The following is a 20,048-nucleotide window of genomic DNA, read 5'->3' on the forward strand; positions in this document are numbered from 1 at the left end:
TCTAAGGGCAATGTAAATGTAGTATACTTGTAAAGCGCACAGTTGCCCCAGCAACGGGGCGTCCCGGTGCTGTATAACACTGTGGAACCCTTCCTGGCTCTCCCTGTGAGGTGCCCCTCTTGGGCACCCCCAAGGTGAAGCCAGGCAGCCCAGTGTTGCTGGGGCCGTTGTGGAGATTAAGCAAGCTATTGCCTTGAGTTGCAGCGTGGGACCCATGATTAGAGTAGGCGCCGAGGCGAGAATTAGCGAGTCTGCGGACATTGAGCCCAAGACTCTGACGCATCGGGACTTGAACCCTGGTCCTGGGCCTGATCTCTGCTTCAGAGTCTGCCGCTCTAACCAGTGAGCCACACTTCTCCACAATGAAAGATCCCCACAAGGATGGCTAGTGATATTAGAAAGGCCAGCCTGAGCATAGGCACAATTGGGCACACACAGACCTGCCATGGCAGTCTGGACACATGTTTTAAAACATCAGGCATGCGCCACTTCCTAAAATCTACAGGAAGGGTGCGCACACTTTCACACTTCATTTACAGAGGAAAAGTGCCCAGAGCCCTAACGCCACAACAAGAGAACCAGCAAAACACAGGAGGAAAAAGCAAAAGGTTTAGGGAAACACTTTCTAAAGAGCATCAGGTCTAACAGATAGTATATGTAATTGCTGAAGAGTCCTCATACTCTGACATAATGTGAGAGGATAAGTAAAGGCATCCAGTTCTATTGTATTGTATTGTATTAAAAACTTATAAAACGCACTGTCGCCCAAAGGGTATTCTGTCGCTATGAAACGTGTGCTCAGATCGGCTGTAGATGGACAACCAGCAGTGATCAGATTGGTTGAGGCAGACAAATTATGAGATAGATTATTCCCTGGAATAGAGCCAGGTTTTGACTCTTTTCCTAGACTGCATCAGCTATTCTGACTGCCTAATGTTGGTAGGGAGTCTATTCCAAAGCTTTGCAGCTGCATTGCTGAAGGCTCTCCCAACGAATTTTGTCTTTCTGAATGTAGGCACCTTGACCAGATTGGCTGATGATGAACGGAGTCTCCGGGTGGGGATGTACAATTCAAATTTGTTCTGCATGGGTATTGTCCAGCCCCATGCAGAGCCTTGAATACAATGCAGAGGGATTTAAACTTTATCCTCTCTGACATTGGAAGCCAATGCAGCTCCGCCAGGGTTTACGAGGCGGAAGAGTGTCTTGGTCGCAATAGAGCCAGCTTAGTCGCCATTGACTAGACCCTCTGCAGTCTCTTAATCAGATACTTTGGAGACTAAAGCAACAACGCTTTGCAGTAGTCCAGTCTACGTAATATGACGCTTCTAACTACCAGTGCCCTGGCCTGTGGGGGTAACATAGGGAGAATCTTCCAGAGCACTCTGATAAGGGCAAAGCAGCAATAAGATGTTTTGTTAACCTAGGTTTCCAGGCTCAGTTTGTCATTGAACATAACTCCTAGATTGACCACTGTCTCTGAGGGTACTAGAGGAGTAGTGGTCGGTATAGGCCAGAAGTCATTTGGTAGTCGAGAGGATCTTTGCCTGCTCGCAACACAGGACTTCTGTCTTATCTGCGTTGAATTGTAGATAGTTTTCTCTCAGCCAGCCTGAGGCATCCTTCATGCAGGCATGGAAATCTTCAAGTGAAGTGAATTGGCCCCTCTCCATGGACAGGATAAGCTCCGTATCATCCGCATAATTAATAAGGATGACCTTGTGAGTTTTGATATTAGCCAGCAGGGGTCTCAGATAGACGTTAAATAGTATTGGACTGATAGCAGACCCTTGAGGGACGCATTATGGATTACTGGTGAACTCAGAATGAAACGGTGAAAGAGCCACTGCCTGTCATCTGTTGGAGAGGGACGATTGGAACCATTAAAATGCTGTGCCCACTTCCCCTATGTCCTTGAGCCTGGCCAGAAGTATCTCATGTCAAAAGGGGTGGACAGGTCAAGGAGAATCAGTATTGCTGACTGCCCCCTGTCCATCTGCATTTGAAGATCTTCCAACACGGTTACCAGAGCTGTCTCCGTCCCATGTCCTTGCCGGAAGCCAAATTGCACGTCCTCCAGTGTTGGTTGATTTCAAGAAATTGGGAGAGTGCCTTACGGACCACCCGCTCTATGATCTTTATTGAGTAGGTCAACAAGGAGATAGGTCTATAATTCCTAGGGCAAGCTAGGTCCAGCGTAGCTTTTTTCAACAGAGGTGTCACCACCACTTGTTTCCAGCAATCCGGCACTGACCTGCTGGTCAGTGATTGATTACAAATTTGTCTGATTGTCGGAAATAGCTCTGAACTCAGCTCTTCACATATTCTGTGTGGTAGTGGGTCCAGCGGAGAACCGGAGGAAACACCCAGTGCCACTCTATTGAATTCCTCCACAGATGAGGGCTCAAAGTGATCTAGAAGATGGGAGTGTTCCCCCATAACTTCTCTTTCCTTCTTTCCATGAAGTGCTTTTATTGCCTTTACCTCGGCATTTCCCTCTGCATGCGCTACTCGCTTTAAAGCCATCAATGGTTAGAGTAATCTTTTCCTTGAAGAAAGTTGCGAGGTTGTTACAAACATCTTGTAAAGGTTGTATTTTATTTTTAGTGCCCTCTGGGTTGGCTATGTCTCCCACTATTTTAAAAATACTTCTATCGCCAGTGTTACATTAATGTAAATATTTGCCTTTAGTGTTTGACACGTGTGGTGGTTATGTTTAGATGATGGTTATTTTAGAATCTGTTGACAGCAGGTCAAGATAATAGGTTGAGAAGGCGGTCAATTGTAATGACGAAGATTAATGTGGGTAGTTGATGAGACTGATGAATTGTAGTACTGCGGAAATTGTGGGTGGGAATTTTAACCAGTGATGTTGATGACAGTTGAGTATTATTAAGTTGATGGGTGGGCAACGATGCTGGCCTAATGATGAGACATATACCCATGTCTGTAGTATAAGAACAATATTACGAATATTAATAGGTTTGGTAAAGATAATCTGACCTTTTTATAAAGGCTATTTTGCTAATGCCTATCATGTTGATAACCACTGCTTGCTTTTGTAGGTGAACAAGAAGAAGTTAAGTCTTCCTGTTATCCTGAACAAAGGCAAACTACGGCTTTATAAGTCCGGAAAACTCCTCCTCATTCAAACAGATTTCACTCTCAAAGTGTACTATGACTGGAAGTACTTTCTAAAGATCCAAATCTCCAGCAGCTTCCATGAACATATTTGTGGCCTGTGTGGCAGCTACAATGGCGACCCCAGTGATGACTTCATGATGCCCTCGGGATCACTGGCTCCGAATCCTATTGGCTTTGGGGCAAGCTGGCAGGTAGAAGATGGCGACCGTTTCTGTTCGCACGATTGCAATGGTGCGTGCGCGATCTGCAGCACTAACCTGATGAGAGTGTATGAAGTTCAAGATGTTTGCGGACTGATAACCAAGAAGGGGACCGGACCCTTCAGAGAGTGCCATGCAGTGATTGACCCCAACATTTACATGGAAAACTGTGTCTATGATAAGTGCATAAACGACGGATTCCAGCTCATGTTATGCCTAGCTCTAGAGGCATACGCTGATGCCTGCCAGAGACAGAACATCACGGTCTACGAATGGAGAAGCATAGCTGGATGCCGTGAGTAGAGACCTTCATGTACCTGTCATGCAAATGTAATAATCAGCATGTTATTCGCTGTAACTGCGTATCAATGCATAATATATGCTATTCCTCACATCTGATGAATTCTAAACACCCGTTTTATTGAGCACAACTGCATTAGATAGAGGCGTAAACGTGAGGCAGAAAAGCACCCCATACTCTGTGAAGTAAGGAGTGCGGTGTCCTAAAGATTTACTGTGCACTCTGAGACTAATGTAATTGTGCTTATCCCCCAATGTTTCAAAGATCATAATGAGAAACTGAAGAATGTATGAACAGTAGCTTCCACTCTGTATCCCAGAGCTATTTATGTTGTGAAGCTTGACATGAACACTAGGGTGACAGAGGAAGTCTGAGAGCTGGAAAGTCGTGGGCTAGGTTAGAAAGCGGGTTTTTTCTTGAGATGCCCAAATAGGTACATGTTGGGGCCTTTAGGGGGATAGTGAGTGTGTTAGCAGCAACTCTTTATATTTTTAGGCTGAATCCTTGCTCATATAAATTGAATCAGAGGTTCATTATTGTATTGAAAAAGTTCTTTATTGATTTTGATAAAACATGAACAGCCGACACGTGTTTCGCCCTCTATGGCGATTCGCGCCAGGGCTTTTTCAAGGCTATTTATAAAGTGTAAATAGCCTTGAAAAAGCCCTGGCGCGAATCGCCATAGAGGGCGAAACACGTGTCGGCTGTTCATGTTTTATCAAAATCAATAAAGAACTTTTTCAATACAATAATGAACCTCTGATTCAATTTATATGAGCAAGGATTCAGCCTAAAAATATAAAGAGTTGCTGCTAACACACTCACTATCCCCTAAAGACTTTATTGTTTAAAACTCAAGAGGTCCAGAGTTTTTTTGAGTGTGTTTCTACTACAAAAATCACGTGAAAACTGATATAGCCTTGGACTCTCCTTTGGACCACTTTTTTTCTAGAAACATGTTGGGGCCTTCCTGAAAACAAAAAAAGTTATGCTAAAACACACAAGACACTAATGCGGTTTTTAAATCAGTGATACTACTGTACGTACACACTATAAATAAACGGGTCATTTTTAGATCCTATGCATCACTTATGCTGTAAAGATTTTGATGGATCTCAGGGCTTTATTATTTAGATCAGAATCGGGAAATGTGATATTCCGTTAACGAATAAATCCATATCAAAGTTCAATAGAAATTTCTTTGACATCATTTATTAAAAACCATAAAGGCATAGCCTCCTAGTCATTATCATTTGGCAGCGGTGTGAAGACCAACATCGTCTGTGTTAGGCCAGGTCTGATTTGGAGGGGGTCAAGTTAGACAGCATTTACTGTTAACACAAAGAAGTTGCTCAGTTAGCAGCCTTTTTATAGATTTATAGAATTTAGGGGCAATGCATATTAATAGTCATATGATCTTCTATGTTGTAATAATCCATAGGACAGTTGAGGCCCTGACAATGTCAAAGTGATGTGCACATGTGCTGCGGCTCTGATTATGTGAGCTGCTACATAGATTTAGGGAGTACATTTTCTAGTGAGCTATCACTTTGCAATCTTTCACGAGTAAAGAAACAAATAGCAAAGCACTGTTTGCCACAGTTAGCCAAGTAACATTACCATGTCATTTCTTCTTGTAGCTGTCCAGTGCCCACCGAACAGTCAGTTTGTGACATGCGGAAATGCCTGCCCTGCAACTTGCAACGATGCCGCACTTCCTGAGAAATGCTCTGAGGCCTGTGTGGAGTCCTGCCAGTGTAATCCAGGCTTTGTCTTCAAAGACGGCGAGTGCATTGCCAAGAGCACCTGCGGCTGTGTTTTTGAAGGGAGCCAGTACGCCCCAGGTCAGAGGTTCTGGGTCAATGACAAGTGTACACAAGAGTGTACATGCAATCCACAGACCAACAAAGTTGAATGCAAAGACACAAATTGCAAATCAACTGAAAAATGTGATGTGGTCGAAGGCATCCGAGACTGCTATCCCGTAAGCTATGGCACCTGCTCAGCCTCTGGTGACCCACACTATGCCACCTTTGATGGTGTAAAATACAACTTTATGGGTACTTGTGTCTACCTGTTTGCAGGACTGTGTAAGAAGAGCGATGATTTGGTGGATTTCCAAGTTTTTGTCCAGAATGATCATCGGGGAAGGAAAGTTGTATCTTACACATCCCTTGTGCAAATCAAAGTGTATGATTTTGAAATCATCATCAGCAGGAGGTACCGCAACAAAATCATGGTATGTATATATACATTCTGGTAGTTATACTAAATAAGATATTGGCAAATATCACTGTTCATGACATTTATCAACAAGCATCCCATACATCAAATACCCATTAAGGTTCAAATGTGGTGTTACTTTATCTTTCATGAGATACTGGAAAGTAAGTAGGATCACATTCAGAACCACCCTCTGAAGCAATTATTAATTTGGGTACGTACATGCACTTCCAAAGCTGTCTAGCTATTGAGACTTGATAAAAAAAAGTGAATCATGGAAGTGGACAGACATTAAAGTTTGATAGGAAAATCTTTCAATTCCATTGTGTAGCCTATGTTCAATTTGAATTGATAACTACCGAAATTTCCCAGGCAGTGGAAACGTTTCACATGAAACTGTGCTTAAGTGCGTAAAAAATCAATTTGAGAATAAGTGCGACATCCGCAGTCACAATATCAGGATTTGTGGAAATGCATGATCATAAACTGCAATTATGTTTCTGGAAAATCTGCCAGTAAGATGGACTATCTGCCAGCAAACAAACAAGGAGTAAAGACATGAAAAGGGTCGGTGCGGAGGATAGGCCTAAAAATGCACCCAATGTTAACCAATCTGGAGGTTTGCGGTATGCACAAACATTTAGAAGGTACATTTTGACCCTGCAAATACATGTAAAAATGCTCCGAGAAAGACTGGAGTAAGTGCGATTACATGAAAAGAAATGGGTGGTTGTAGAATGATATTCTTAGAGGATGAAGTGGAGTGGTGTCTTCAAAGTGAAAATAGTTTCTCAGCACAAACAACATAATACATACATTGGCGAATGCTGATTTTCTCATCATGCAAATGTTTTTATCTAGTGTAAAATCAGAGACAGTCAATGTTGACAATGACATCTTTAACTCAATCCCCAAAAATCTGAAATTTACTTAAAGTATAGGAGGAAATCTATAGGAGCAGATATATTACTTTTGCAGCCTGCCTTTGTGAATCAGATCCGACAGGTTGTGATCATCACCTAAGTTGTACTGGACTCCGATCTCACTGTGATACAAATAGGAAAAGCATCAGGCATAGTATCACTCCATAACACTGCAATGTAACAAGACAAAGTGCAGACCAAAAAACGAAATTAGAAGCCGTCCTAGGAAGTCATGACTCCAAAGAACACGAAGAAAAGTGGTAGTTCCTAAACTAACAACATAAAAAAGAATGGAAGGGCCTTTGGTAGTGTAAGGTATTGAAAGATGCAAGTGCAGGTTCCGCAAGGCCGCCAAGTTAGTCGCCAGACTCTATAGACACAAGAGGCAGATGTTTATGACTCATACAACTTATTTGAGCTCACGATATATCTTGAGAATAGAAGGGGGCAGAAGTGCGAAACTCCGCCTAAAGATGTCTAGGAAGGGGGTGGTTTGAACAAATTATTACAGCAAGGAGGAGGCCAGGTGAACTTGATGGACAATGAAGGGAACGGGAACCGCTGTATTACTTCGGCACCAGTTTGCAGTTAGCCGTAAAGTAGCTGTTGAGAGAAGTTTACTTCCACATGTATTTGGGAAGCTTGAGGACTGGTCAGAGATATTTGTTGAATGCATAGTTAAAGGGGCTTTATCACAAGTGAGCTCAGTGTCACCTAGATAATCATGACTATTTGGTACCTTCTGACTCCTGGAACAGTTTAATGGTTGTGTGGTCTACTTCAGTCACTAGTGAATATTGTGTATTCTCAAACAGCGTCAGACAGAGTGGGTAATTATCCACTATGGTGGACAGTTAAAACAATGCTTGTTGATAATGCAGTTTCAATCTTATTGGGAATCTGAAGAGCAGTATATCAAATATTACAAACGAGAAAGGGTGCATAAGAAAAATGCTGACTATAGGCGTTTAGGGAGCAGAGAGTTGCTGCTGAACGCAAGAAAGCAAGTTTCTAACCTGGCAAGAGGTGGAGTGGAATGACCCTAGATCATGACAGAAGATCTCTGATAGGAAGAATGGGCTGGATTCTAGAGGTGTGAATATCCCACAATTCCTTTTGATACCCAGATTGTAAAGTAACAACAAGTGGGGAGGTTTCTGGCACTACTATATCCTCTCAGCAACTCTATATATATTGTTGTCACTTTGAATAGATGTTAACAGCAATGTACATTCTGGTTTCTCCTTACAGCTGAATGGTTTGTTAATCAACCTGCCCTACAGATTCGGCAAAGGTAAGCTCTCAATTCATAAGCAAGGACGTCATTGTTATGTGCAGACTAACTTTGGTCTTCTCGTCACCTACGACTGGAAGTCCTACGTTTCAGTCAAAAGCCCAAGCATGTACGCGGGTGCCGTGTGCGGTCTCTGTGGTAACTTCGATGGAGACAAAAGCAATGAGCTGACCATGAAGAACAACATCTTAACAACAGATGCAACCGCCTTTGGGAAGAGCTGGAAGGTCAGGGATGTCTCTGGCTGCTCCGAAGATGACAATGCTGACTGTCCTGATCTTCCATCGTTGGAGAGGGAGCAGAGAGAGAAGAAAAAAGAGTGTTATGTCCTGGTGGATCTTACTGGCCCATTCCGGGAGTGCCATGCTGTCATTGACCCAGAGGGCGCCTTCAAAGACTGTGTGTACGACGCTTGCTTCTACAAAGGGCGCCAGGACATCATATGCCAGGTCATCGCTAGCTACGCTGCTGCTTGCCAGGATGCTGGGATTAAACTGTATGCTTGGAGGGCTGCCAAGTTCTGCAGTGAGTATATTCACAATTTACAGAAAGATTGTTAGGATATCCTTTTAAAATAGGCAGTGTGTTTCAATAAATGGCAGTGAGTGTACAGAAATTGACATTCCCTCAGAAAAATCGGTCCACAGCAGAATCCCAAAATCTCGAATTGAGGGAGATTCATATATTAAGGACATCTGTGATGCCCTTCAGATTTCTGCAATACTCGATCAGACATTACTGTTTCAGCTTAAAATAAATAATCCTCTGTACTTGTCACAGGGAGGACGACAGTGGTCACTGCTTACTGAATCATTACCTTAGGGTGCTATCTCAGGGGACAAGATATAACATTTCAAAGTGGTTTCGCATAAACGCTGAAGATGAGATACAGGGGCTCAGGTGTATGGACATTTTTTGGGGACAAGAGAGATAAGACAGAGAGAAAAAGAACAGGGGACAAATTAGGTTAATGGAGGGTAATGGGACATAAAGAGGAAGGACAAAAGACTACAACTATGAAGTAAAGATTGAAAAAGGTGGAAATGTTGGAAAATTCACTGAGTGAGTAAAGTAAAAACAGTAATTCAAACGGAAATATGAACTGTAGTAACTCAAAGAGGCACATGTGTAGAAGACAATGGGCCAGATGTAGGACCCCAAATACCGGTCGGTAACGGCCGATTTCGGCCGTTACCGACTAGTATTTGGTATGTGATATGTAGGGGGACTAAAATTTACAGAATCAGTAAATTTACTGATTCAGTAAAATACCTAATCAGTAAATTTACCGAATCGGTAAATCTAGATGTAGGTGGCACTGAAAACAGTGCCACAGGCCCTTAAGAATTTGTTATTTACCACAAAATATTATTTCGTGGTAAATAACGAATTCCAGTGTACATGCACATCTGTGCATGTACACCTGTGCCATGTGGCACACATAGATGCCCTTAGGGACACAAGCCAGAATCAGGGGTGAACAGGGTGTCAAAGTCCCCCTTGACAATTTGGTAATTTTACCGAATCGGCCATTGATTCCTATGGGCCTTAAGGCCCATAGGAATCAATGGCAGTTACCGAATCGGTAAATACCGATTCGGTAATTACCGAATCATACCGATTCGGTAAAAATTACCGAATTATTACCTACATCTCATTTACCGAATCTAGAATACCGGATCGGTAAAATTCGGTATTCTAGAGTTGGTAAATGAGATTTACCTACATCGGGCCCAATGTTATTTCCTTGTAGAAATGAAGCTCCTGGAGTCATGTTGTGATATGGTAACCATCAAGAGACAAAATATGTCACATTCTTGTTTGATGTAAGATAATTAGAGAAGAGCAAGTTATTTTCTTTTGACTTCTTTTTGGGAATCAGTAGTATCTTACCCACAACTGTGAAAGTTGCAATCAATGAAACATCTGTCTTCTTTCAACTATGCACACTCTTCTGAGTCAGACTGCGGATCCACACACATAATTGCAACTAGGCAATGATGTAAGGAAGCCATAGTTTCTCGTGCCAGTCTTTGCTAATGCGTTCTATGCTCTCTCTTAATTTTAGGTCCTGTATGTGATGAGAACAGCCACTACGAGGTGTGTCCCAATGGCTGCCCCATCACCTGCTCCAGCTACACTCGCAGAGTGGGATGTAATGCAAACTGCAAGGAAGGCTGTGTGTGTGACGATAGTTTTGTACTCAGCGGAGGCGAGTGTGTATCCCTTTCCCATTGTGGATGTGAATACAACAGTTTCTACTACAAGCTTGGAGAGGTCATCTACCCCAATAGGCAGTGTTCCATTCAGTGCACCTGTAAGGAAGGTGGAAGTGTGGAATGTAAACCATTCTCTTGCAAAGCCAATGAGGAGTGTAAGATAATCAATGGCATCCTGAAGTGCCATCCCATTGGCTCTGCTCAGTGCTCTGCAGCTGGTGATACTCATTATCAAAGCTTTGATGGTTTGGCATTTGACTTCCAATCAACCTGCAGATACACCCTCTCAAGAACCACTGCCCTCAAAAATAACTTGGTCCCCTTCGAAATCAACATTGAAAATGAAAAGTATGGGAACGGCAAAGTCGTTGTGCTTGTTGTCTATGGATACAACATCAAGCTCATGCAGAACAAGAAAGGCATCATCAGGGTAAGCCAGGGTAATGATTACTCGCTCCAGGGTGACACAATCCCTAATAATCTTATGATTCAGACCTAATTGGAGATTAAGACAAGTTTTAAGGCAGAAAACTACCGGGGCCAGCCTCAACCTGTCTGCCACATAACCAACACATATCTCCTGGTGAATTACAAAATTAGGAGTGGATTGGGGGACAGACAAGAGTGTATGTAAAAGCTTATTTTCAGCTGTCTGTATCCCATCTATTTGCTTGTAGCCCCAGATGGCCGTATCATATAATTTAATGGCTATACATTTAGACCTAAAAATATTGAGCATGGTGTCTATTGGTTTGGCCCCCAGTCACTTCGTAAATCCAGTCACAGCGGCCGTTGACCTTGCCTTCGCATTTACTTGTACTTTCTGTTGTGGAACCCACAAACCCCTCTCATCAAAAAGTATCCCTAAATAAGTAAAGGAAATCACCATGGTCAGTTCTGCACCTTCGCAGTAAAACGTTTTAGATTTTTTATGTTCCTGGCCCATTGTCATTATGTGTGATTTAGCTATATTAACCACTAGATCTAGAGATTTCATGTAGATCCCAAAGTAATCTAGAAGGCTCTGGAGCCCTACAGCTGTGCAGGCTAATAAGACAGCGGCATTCACATATAGGAGCACAGGAATAGACCTGTCCCCTACTTGTGGTATGTTCAAACTAGCCAAATCTAAAAACTTGCCTAATTTTTAATATATAGGGTAAAAAGTAGTGGTGCTAAAATAAAGCCTTGGTGACCGCCTATACCAGATGTAAAGTGCCTTGGGCATTTTCCGTCTTGGTTAACCCTTACCCTTGCAGTGAGATTCCTGTGTTGGTCAGCCAGGAAGTGGACTAAACTTGGATCGATGCCCATGTCTAGCATGATAAGCCACCGCTTGGATCTATTTACCAAGTCAAAAGCTGACGAAAGATCCTTAAATGCCAGCTGTAATGTCCCCACTTTAGCTATAGTATATTTACCAGCTAATAAATGTAGATTTAGATACAGGAAATCCTCTTTATAATCCATTTTTAACAAGCTAAGTATTTGCACATGCAGACAAGCTGTGATTAGATGGATGGAGGGCTCATCAAACATTCTGTCTTGTCAAGATGTAAAATATTTTGCCCAAATCAGGAAACTACTCCGACAAGCAGAACAAGCGAATATGAACACTGGTTGGAAAAAAAAGTGATTATAGGTTGTTCAAAATTTAAGGTTATAAAGCACTAAGCACTTTGAAGCCATTGTAAGTAGTTGGTTAGTTTAAATTGAAAGTTTTTCATCTATCAGCGCTGGTAGCAAATCCCTGTTAGAACTGGGGGTCTCTAGTTGGCAGGGGTAGGTACCACTGTCCAGATAGGGACCCTTGATTCTAGTCAGGGTAAGGAGGAAACCCTCTGGGATAACCCCTGCTCACCCTCTAGGTAGCTTGGCATGAGCAGTCAAGGCTAATCAGAAGGCAATGTGTAAAGTATTTGTACCAACACTCACAGTAACACAGTGAAAACACCACAAACTGACTCCACAACAGTTTAGAAAAATAAAGGTATTTAATCTAAACTACACAAGACCAAAACAACAAAAATCCAACATACACAGTTCAAGAATCTGGGTTCAAAAGAGTTCTTAAGGTTGTAATGTAAGTTCTTTAGGTTGCGATAAAATAATCCACAGATGTGTGAAAAGTTCACAGTTGCGTCACGTTTACTCACAGTACCTTTTATTTGTGACAAAGTTCCAAAAGCAGAAGCTGGTGCGGTAGAAAACAAGCGATGTGTTGCTCCTGAGACCCTGGGGAGGCGTTTGCGACAGCCGTGCTGCAGCAGCGGGCGTGTTGCGACGAATCCGGTCTGTATGGGGAGGAAGGCCACTTGTATGGATTCCGGTGCGGAGGGGATGCGCTGTCGGGGATGCGCTCCGCAGCGAGCGATGCAATACTTTTCAATTGCAAAAGTCTCTCAAGCTTAGTTTCAAGCTTTCCAGCACATGTACACTTCCAGAGGCTCCACAACTGGATCAAGCATTCTAGGAAGGACAGAACTCGCAGAGTTCAGGGAAGTTGAGGGTGCAGTCCTTTTTTTCATGGGACTTCAGAACAGGGAGCCAGCTCTTCTCAGGCCCTTGGAGATTACTTCAAGGCAGGGGACAAAGCACAACAGCCAAGTCCTTCCCCTCTCCTTGGCAGCAAAGCAACAGGTCAGTCCAGCAGAGCAACAGCAGGACAGTCTTTCTTCTTCAGATTCAGCTTTCTCCTTGGCAGAGGTTCCTTCTTGATTCCAGGATGATCTAATTTTCTGTTGTAAGGGGTCCTGTACTTATACCCCTAAAAGTCTTTGTTCTCTTTGTGCAAGTGGGCCCTGAGCCCGGTCTGAAGCAGTTCTGGGTGTTGCTTGAGCACTTTGTTGGCCTGGCTTCTCCTTACCTTTCAGAGTGAGGGGCAGGGTCGTCAGCCGCCCAGAAGGAGTTGGAGCCAGCATTGTGGCAGGCCCAGGTGCTAACTCCTCCCACCACTCAGGTTGCAAATGCAGTAATTCAGCCTAGGGCTGACTTAACCAGCCTCCTGGGGAATCTCCAGCCCCTGTCACTCTCAAACCAGACAGTCAATACACAAACAGGCCAAGGCACACAGAAGGGTCCGACAAGAGAACAGCAACTTTCTAAAAGTGCTGTTCTCAAACACAGCATTTAAAAACAACCTTTCCTAAAAGATGTGTTATTACATTCTGAGTCTTATGTCCTATCGTGTTCCTATGGGAAGAAATGGTGGTAGCCACTGTAGCCAGCACCCCAGTGTTAATCTATGGAGCAGGATAGCCTTACAAAAGTGAAAACGAAAATGCCTGTAATTCACTACCAGAGGATGTCACCTGCACCAGTACATGCTCTACCTTTCACATACACGGCACCCTGCCCAGGTGGGTACCTTGGGCCTTCCATAGGGTGACCAATGTGCACAAAAAGGGAAGGGTTAGACCTGGTCAGTGGGGATTAAGTATGAGCGGAAAATACGTTTCGCTCGCGGATTTTGCGGATTTTCGGTAAATCCGCGATCCGCGAACTCCCGCGAATTTGCTGAAAATCCGCGAGATCCGCGAGCGGCGGATTTGGGGGGCAAAAGTTCAAGCCTGTTGAACTTTTAACTATTTTAGGATGGTGCCGGCAAGCTGCCAGCGCCATCCTAAAATAGTTACTAAGTTAGCTTCAACAGGAAGCACTAATCGATAAAATAAAGCAGGTGCTCGAGCACCTGCTTTATTTTATCGATTAGTGCCCTGAAGAAGCTAATTTAGTAACTATTTTAGGATGGCGCTGGCAGCTTGCTGGCGCCATCCTAAAATAGTTACTAAGATGATGTATGTTTTATCGCGGCTGGGTAGGTGTGCGTTCTCCCCATATCTATCATCGAAAATTAGCTATGTTGCTTGATGCAGGCCTTTGCATAATTGACTTTCACGAGCTCAATCCCTGTGCAGTTCCTGTGACCACAAGATTCTCTGATCCATGCCTGTCCTTTTATACACACAAGAGGCATGTGAACTCGCATATAAGCCCCGTCCATTTGGCCCCTCCCCACACACTAGTGGTGTGTGCACCGTCTTCGCGCCCTTTACCCACTTGATGGACAGCTCACTCGAGGGACCCCGGCGCTCTTTGGTGTGATGGCAAAGTTAATCAGCCCCTCCAAAAATATGTGTTTTGTCGAGGCTGGGTAGGTGTGCGCTCTCCCCATATCTATTGTCGAAAATTAGCTATGATACTTGATGGAGGCCTTTGCATAATTGACTTTCACGAGCTCAATCCCTGTGCAGTTCCTGTGACCACGAGCTTCTCTGATCCGTGCTTGTCCTTTTATACACACAAGAGGCATGTGAACTCGCATATAAGCCCCGTCTGTTTGGCCCCTCCCCACACACTAGTGGTGTGTGCACCGTCTTCGCGCCCTTTACCCACTTGATGGACAGCTCACTCGAGGGACCCCGGCGCTCTTTGGTGTGATGGCAAAGTTAATCAGCCCCCCCAAAAATGTGTGTTTTGTCGAGCCTGGGTAGGTGTGCTCTCTCCCCATATCTATCGTCGAAAATTAGCTATGATGCTTGATGGAGGCCTTTGCATAATTGACTTTCACGAGCTCAATCCCTGTGCAGTTCCTGTGACCACGAGCTTCTCTGATCCGTGCCTGTCCTTTTATACACACAAGAGGCATGTGAACTCGCATGTAAGCCCCGTCCGTTTGGCCCCTCCCCACACACTAGTGGTGTGTGCACCGTCTTCGCGCCCTTTACCCACTTGATGGACATCTCACTCGAGGGACCCCGGCGCTCTTTGGTGTGATGGCAAAGTTAAACATCCCCCCCAAAAATGTGTGTTTTGTCGAGGCTGGGTAGGTGTGCGCTCTCCCCATATCTATCGTCGAAAATTAGCTATGATGCTTGATGGATGCCTTTGCATAATTGACTTTCACGAGCTCAATCTCTGTGCAGTTCCTGTGACCACAAGCTTCTCTGATCCGTGCCTGTCCTTTAATACACACAAGAGGCATGTGAACTCGCATACAAGCCCCGTCCGTTTGGCCCCTCCCCACACACTAGTGGTGTGTGCATCGTCTTCGCGCCCTTTACCCACTTGATGGACAGCTCACTCGAGGGAACGCGGCGCTCTTTGGTGTGATGGCAAAGTTAATCAGCCCCCCCCAAAAATGTGAGTTTTGTCGAGGCTGGGCAGGTGTGCATTCTCCCCATATCTATTGTCGAAAAATAGCTATGATGCTTGATGGAGGCCTTTGCATATTGACTTTCACGAGCTCAATCCCTGTGCAGTTCCTGTGACCACGAGCTTCTCTGATCTGTGCCTGTCCTTTTATGCACACAAGAGGCATGTGAACTCACATATAAGCCTCGCCCGTTTGGCCCTGCCCCTCACACTAGCGATGTGCACTGTTTTCCCGCCCGGCCATTACCCACACAATCCGCAAAATCTGAGAATCTGCAAATTCGCGGATTTTGCGGATCGCGAATTCGCAAATTCGCAAAATTCGCGAATAGCGAATTCGCAAAATTCGTCCATGCTTAGTGGGGACACTGACCAGGAGGACATGGCAGTTCAGACTGCACACAGGCACTGCGGTGGCAGGCCTGAGACACCATTTTGGGACTAATCACGTGGGTGGCACAATCAGTGCTGCAGGCCCACTAGTAGCATTTGTCATTACCAGCCCTGGCACACTCAGTGCACTTTACTAGGGACTTCATGGTGATACAAATATGCCAATCATGTAGATCCAATCACAATAACAATTTACACAGAGAGCATATGCACTTTAGCACTGATCAGCAGTGGTAAAGTGCGAAGAGTCCTATTGCCAACAGCCACGGGTCAGTAAAAAAAAGGGAGGAAGAAGTAAAAAGTTTGAGGATGACCCTGCAAGAAGGGCCAGTTCCAACAATCCCCAACTATGAGTAAATTGCGGTTTGTGATAATGACTTTTTTGTATGTTAGTGGAATACAAAAAGACATTTTCTGCCCTTAGTTAAACCACCTTATATTTAAAAATGTTATCATGTACCAATGATGCTTTATTATGTGATATCACGGTTTTATTATGAAACATGTTTTATACCATTTTGTAATGATTTTAAACATTTACGCAATAAACTACTACTACTAGATTTAGACACTGATACAGAGTACCCTTACCGCTTCTAAAGCCATATTGAAAATTAGTTAAAATCTCATTCTCATCCAGCCAATCCATTAGTTTGGTTAAAATCACTCTCCCTAAAATTTTACCTGCAGAGTCTATTAGTGATATCGGCCTGTAGAAACGTGGGTCCCCCCCTCTGTCCCTTTTTGAAAACTGGAATAATGGTAGAAGATGCCCATGATGACGGGAAACCCTGACTACTTGACACATTAAAAACATCAGTCACGATGTTGGCCCAGAAGGATGGGTTTTGTTTATATAAGTCCGCCAGGACACCGTCAGGGCCGGGGGCCTTATTACTAGTCATTTGCGTCATTGCCGATTCCACTACACCTTCTTTAAAAACTATTATGGGAGAAGCCCTCCTAAGTTCACAATTAGCTAATACTTCCAAGCTGTCAGTGGCTTCATATATAGGGTCAAAATGAAAACTCCATTGATCTTCTGTAATATTACATTCAACGGGCCGTTCCCTAACCCAGTAAAAAAAGGTTTGTTAACAAAGGCCCAGAATCCATAACTATCTTTTATAACCTCTACTGATAATAAAGCATTCCAAGTGTCTTCTTTAATTTCCTTTCTCAGTGTGGTTAGGCCAAGCTTGTACTCCTTTCTTAACCTAGCTATATAGTCTCGGACTCGTGGGGCCCTTTTCAATTCTGCTATCAATTTTCGTTGTTCTTCAGAGCAGTTACTAATAAACCAACTCTCTCCTATAGTATGCCTGGGTCTAATTAGTAAGGTAAGGTATGATGCTACCTGCGCACAAATGCCTTTGAAGGCAAAAAGAACCCCCTGCCCCTTTTTGGATTTATCAAGACAAGTTACAAGCTTGTCCTCAGACTTCACACCGAGGTCCTGGAAAAAGAGGTCCGGGAGTACTTTGGCCCATTTTACCCTCCGTCCCTGATCAGATGTTTTCAAACAATGTTTCAGCTCCTAACCTTTCCGATTTCCCCTTTAGGCCACAGCCTCGGCCCAACACAAGGATAACAGGGTTATTGTTGCTGAAATTAGACCTCTTGGCATTATAAGAGGTTACTTGAAGTAGGAGGGTAGGGGAAATAAATATATATCTAGGATATGGGTCCTTTCTAGGTATCATCTCCTCAATGTCAATAAAGCTCGGTTCAAAAAGATCTACAGCAGCAAGGAGCTCCTCCAAACATTCCCTATGCTGTGTGTGATCGAAATGTGGCATATAGGAACTAACCAGCCCTAAAAAATATTTTCTCTGACAATTCAAATCACATACATGAATATTAAAATTGCCCATAATTATGATTGACTAATAAGAGGTTTGCTTCAATCGATACACCTCTAAAAAACATTTCAATTTAAATAAATGTTTATTTAGAAAGCAACTTTCTCCTGAATTATAAAAATTGACAAACAACATTTTAGTTGAGTTGTAAGCAGTAAATTCAATTGTCAGACAATTGTGAGAACCCACATCCACCATCCTATGAGCCCCTGACAGTTTAAGTGAAAATAGCATTAAAAGACCACCCTCTTGATCTGCCTGACAGTGATTGTTGCACAGGGCCACTGTATGATTTGTTCCCGTCCACCCATAAATTGTTTTCCATATCCCAGTTCTCCTGTAGCCCAACTATATCATAAGCTTTCAACACATTAAGCCACCTGGGATCCTCTTTTTTGCTTCTCAAACCTGCAATATTCCAACTAATAATATTGCAGTTAGGAATATTAATCTCATTAGAGCCTGCCCTTTAATATGCTCACAGGTATTACTCTGATGACAGCCAGACGGTACCAATCAATGATTTTCATCTAAAAAAGATAAGGGGAGGAATCTATTTTGACAGATTAAACTATTTTCTTCTGCGTTCCTCTCAGGGAACCCAATTGGCACCTTTGGGTCACATACTAAACTCCGATGGGATATAGCAGGACAAGTCTCCCTAGTTTTTAAATAGGGAGTGGGACGATTTTCGATATCCAAGTAGGGCCAAAGCCCCCGAGAAGATCCACCTAGTGACTATACCCCCTTAGAGGGTGGGTAGAGAATACCCAGTGGCAAAGCCCTAATGCCACCCTGACCCTCCTTGGGGCCAGCCCTAAATATCCACCCGCAATGTCTGCACTGTCAAAATTAATGACAATACAGTCGCCTTCTATCTGGTTAGGTTTGGGCCTAACCCACCCCACTCTTCCAGCCATGATAATGTGTGAGGTAACATTGAGCCTATTATTGGAGTGTTGGTCACATCAATATTTGGTATTACGTAGCAACTCCATAGTGGATGCCCGGCTATGCTCTCTCAGAGGGGGAACCCCTGTAAGTGCGGCAACTAGGGGAGTGGCTCCTGGGGCGAATGGAGTCTTCTGTTGTTAATCCCATTTATATCCCAATTGATACCTTGATGCCTGCTCTGAACCAGAGCCTTATGATTTGACAGAAGTATGTTATATTCCATATCTTGTTTAGTTGTACACTGTTACTTTAAGTGAACGGTCTTGTTCAGCTGTCTCTTACTTTATGATGTCATCTGCATCTTGTACTTGGTGGAATGTTATGTTTCAACACTGGAGAAACTGGAAGCTCTGAAGATGCTGGCAGATGATGAGCTGTGTAGGTTTTACTGAATAAATCTCATTTCACTCATTCTATTGAGTCCTGGATTTACTACATATTTTTGGCGACGAGGAAAAGTGGAGTTGTTCTGAAAACAGAGAAATGCAAGTTTAGTTGCAGTGAGATTGAATATCTTGGTCACTTACTCTCTTTTGAAGGAGTCAAACCAAGACAAGGATTAATTGATGCTATCATGAAGGCACCTGTACCTAAAGACAGGGCTGGAGTTAAGTCTTTGCTTGGGTTGTTGGAATACTATTCAAGATTTGTCCCTGGGTATGCGTCAATAGTTAGACCCATTAGTAATCTGCTTAAATTTTCCACAAAGTTTTCTTGGACAGATGACTGTGATCGTGCTTTCATGGAAGTGAAAGATATTTTGAAGAAAGGTGATGCTCTTACTCCGTTTGACCCAGATTTGCCTTGTTTTATAACAGTAGATGCGAGCAAAGTGGGTTTGGGTGCTATTCTTACTCAAGGTTCTGGTGAAAGAGAATTTACAGTTGCTTTTGCCTCCAGGGTTCTTAGGAGTGCTGAAGTTCAATACTCCGTTATAGAGAAAGAACTGTTAGCCTGTGTTTGGGCTATTGACAAGTATCAACCTTATGTTTGGGGTAGACATTTCAATTTGATCACTGACCACAAGCCATTGGTGTCTATTTTGTCTGCTGGTCTTAGCAAATGTTGTACACCTAGGATCGCTAGAATGGTGACTAAATTACTTCAATATCAGTTCGATATCACGCACATTTCTGGTGGTAAAAACACAAGTGCAGATTTTTTATCATGTTTTCACCAGAATGATGGTGTGAGTGAAGGTACGAGTTTCCATGATTTGAATGATGAAGATGAGGAGGATTGTTTTGTGGCGTCAATAGATGTGCCTATTTTAGCTGTGGGGTCTGAGGAAGATTGGAGAGAATCTTTGCTAAAGGACAAGGTGTTGCAAGAAGTGTTCAATTTTGTTAAGAATGGGTGGCCTAAGGAGAAGTCTTTGTCT

At 43.4% G+C, this 20,048-nt stretch overlaps 1 protein-coding gene across 1 annotated transcript in view; it reads left to right on the forward strand.

The window, feature by feature from the left end:
- LOC147701270 (IgGFc-binding protein-like) overlaps positions 1–20,048 on the forward strand; it is a 1,577,064-nt gene that overhangs the window by 1,143,708 nt on the left and 413,308 nt on the right. The window contains exons 14-17 of the mRNA XM_086930001.1: positions 3,066–3,639; positions 5,286–5,884; positions 8,043–8,610; positions 10,154–10,734. Of these exons, the coding sequence (XP_086786127.1) occupies positions 3,066–3,639; positions 5,286–5,884; positions 8,043–8,610; positions 10,154–10,734 (2,322 nt within the window). The remainder of the gene's footprint in view (positions 1–3,065; positions 3,640–5,285; positions 5,885–8,042; positions 8,611–10,153; positions 10,735–20,048) is intronic.

Source organism: Lissotriton vulgaris, chromosome 7 (assembly GCF_964263255.1).
Source record: "Lissotriton vulgaris chromosome 7, aLisVul1.2, whole genome shotgun sequence".
Lineage (NCBI taxonomy): Eukaryota > Metazoa > Chordata > Amphibia > Caudata > Salamandridae > Lissotriton > Lissotriton vulgaris.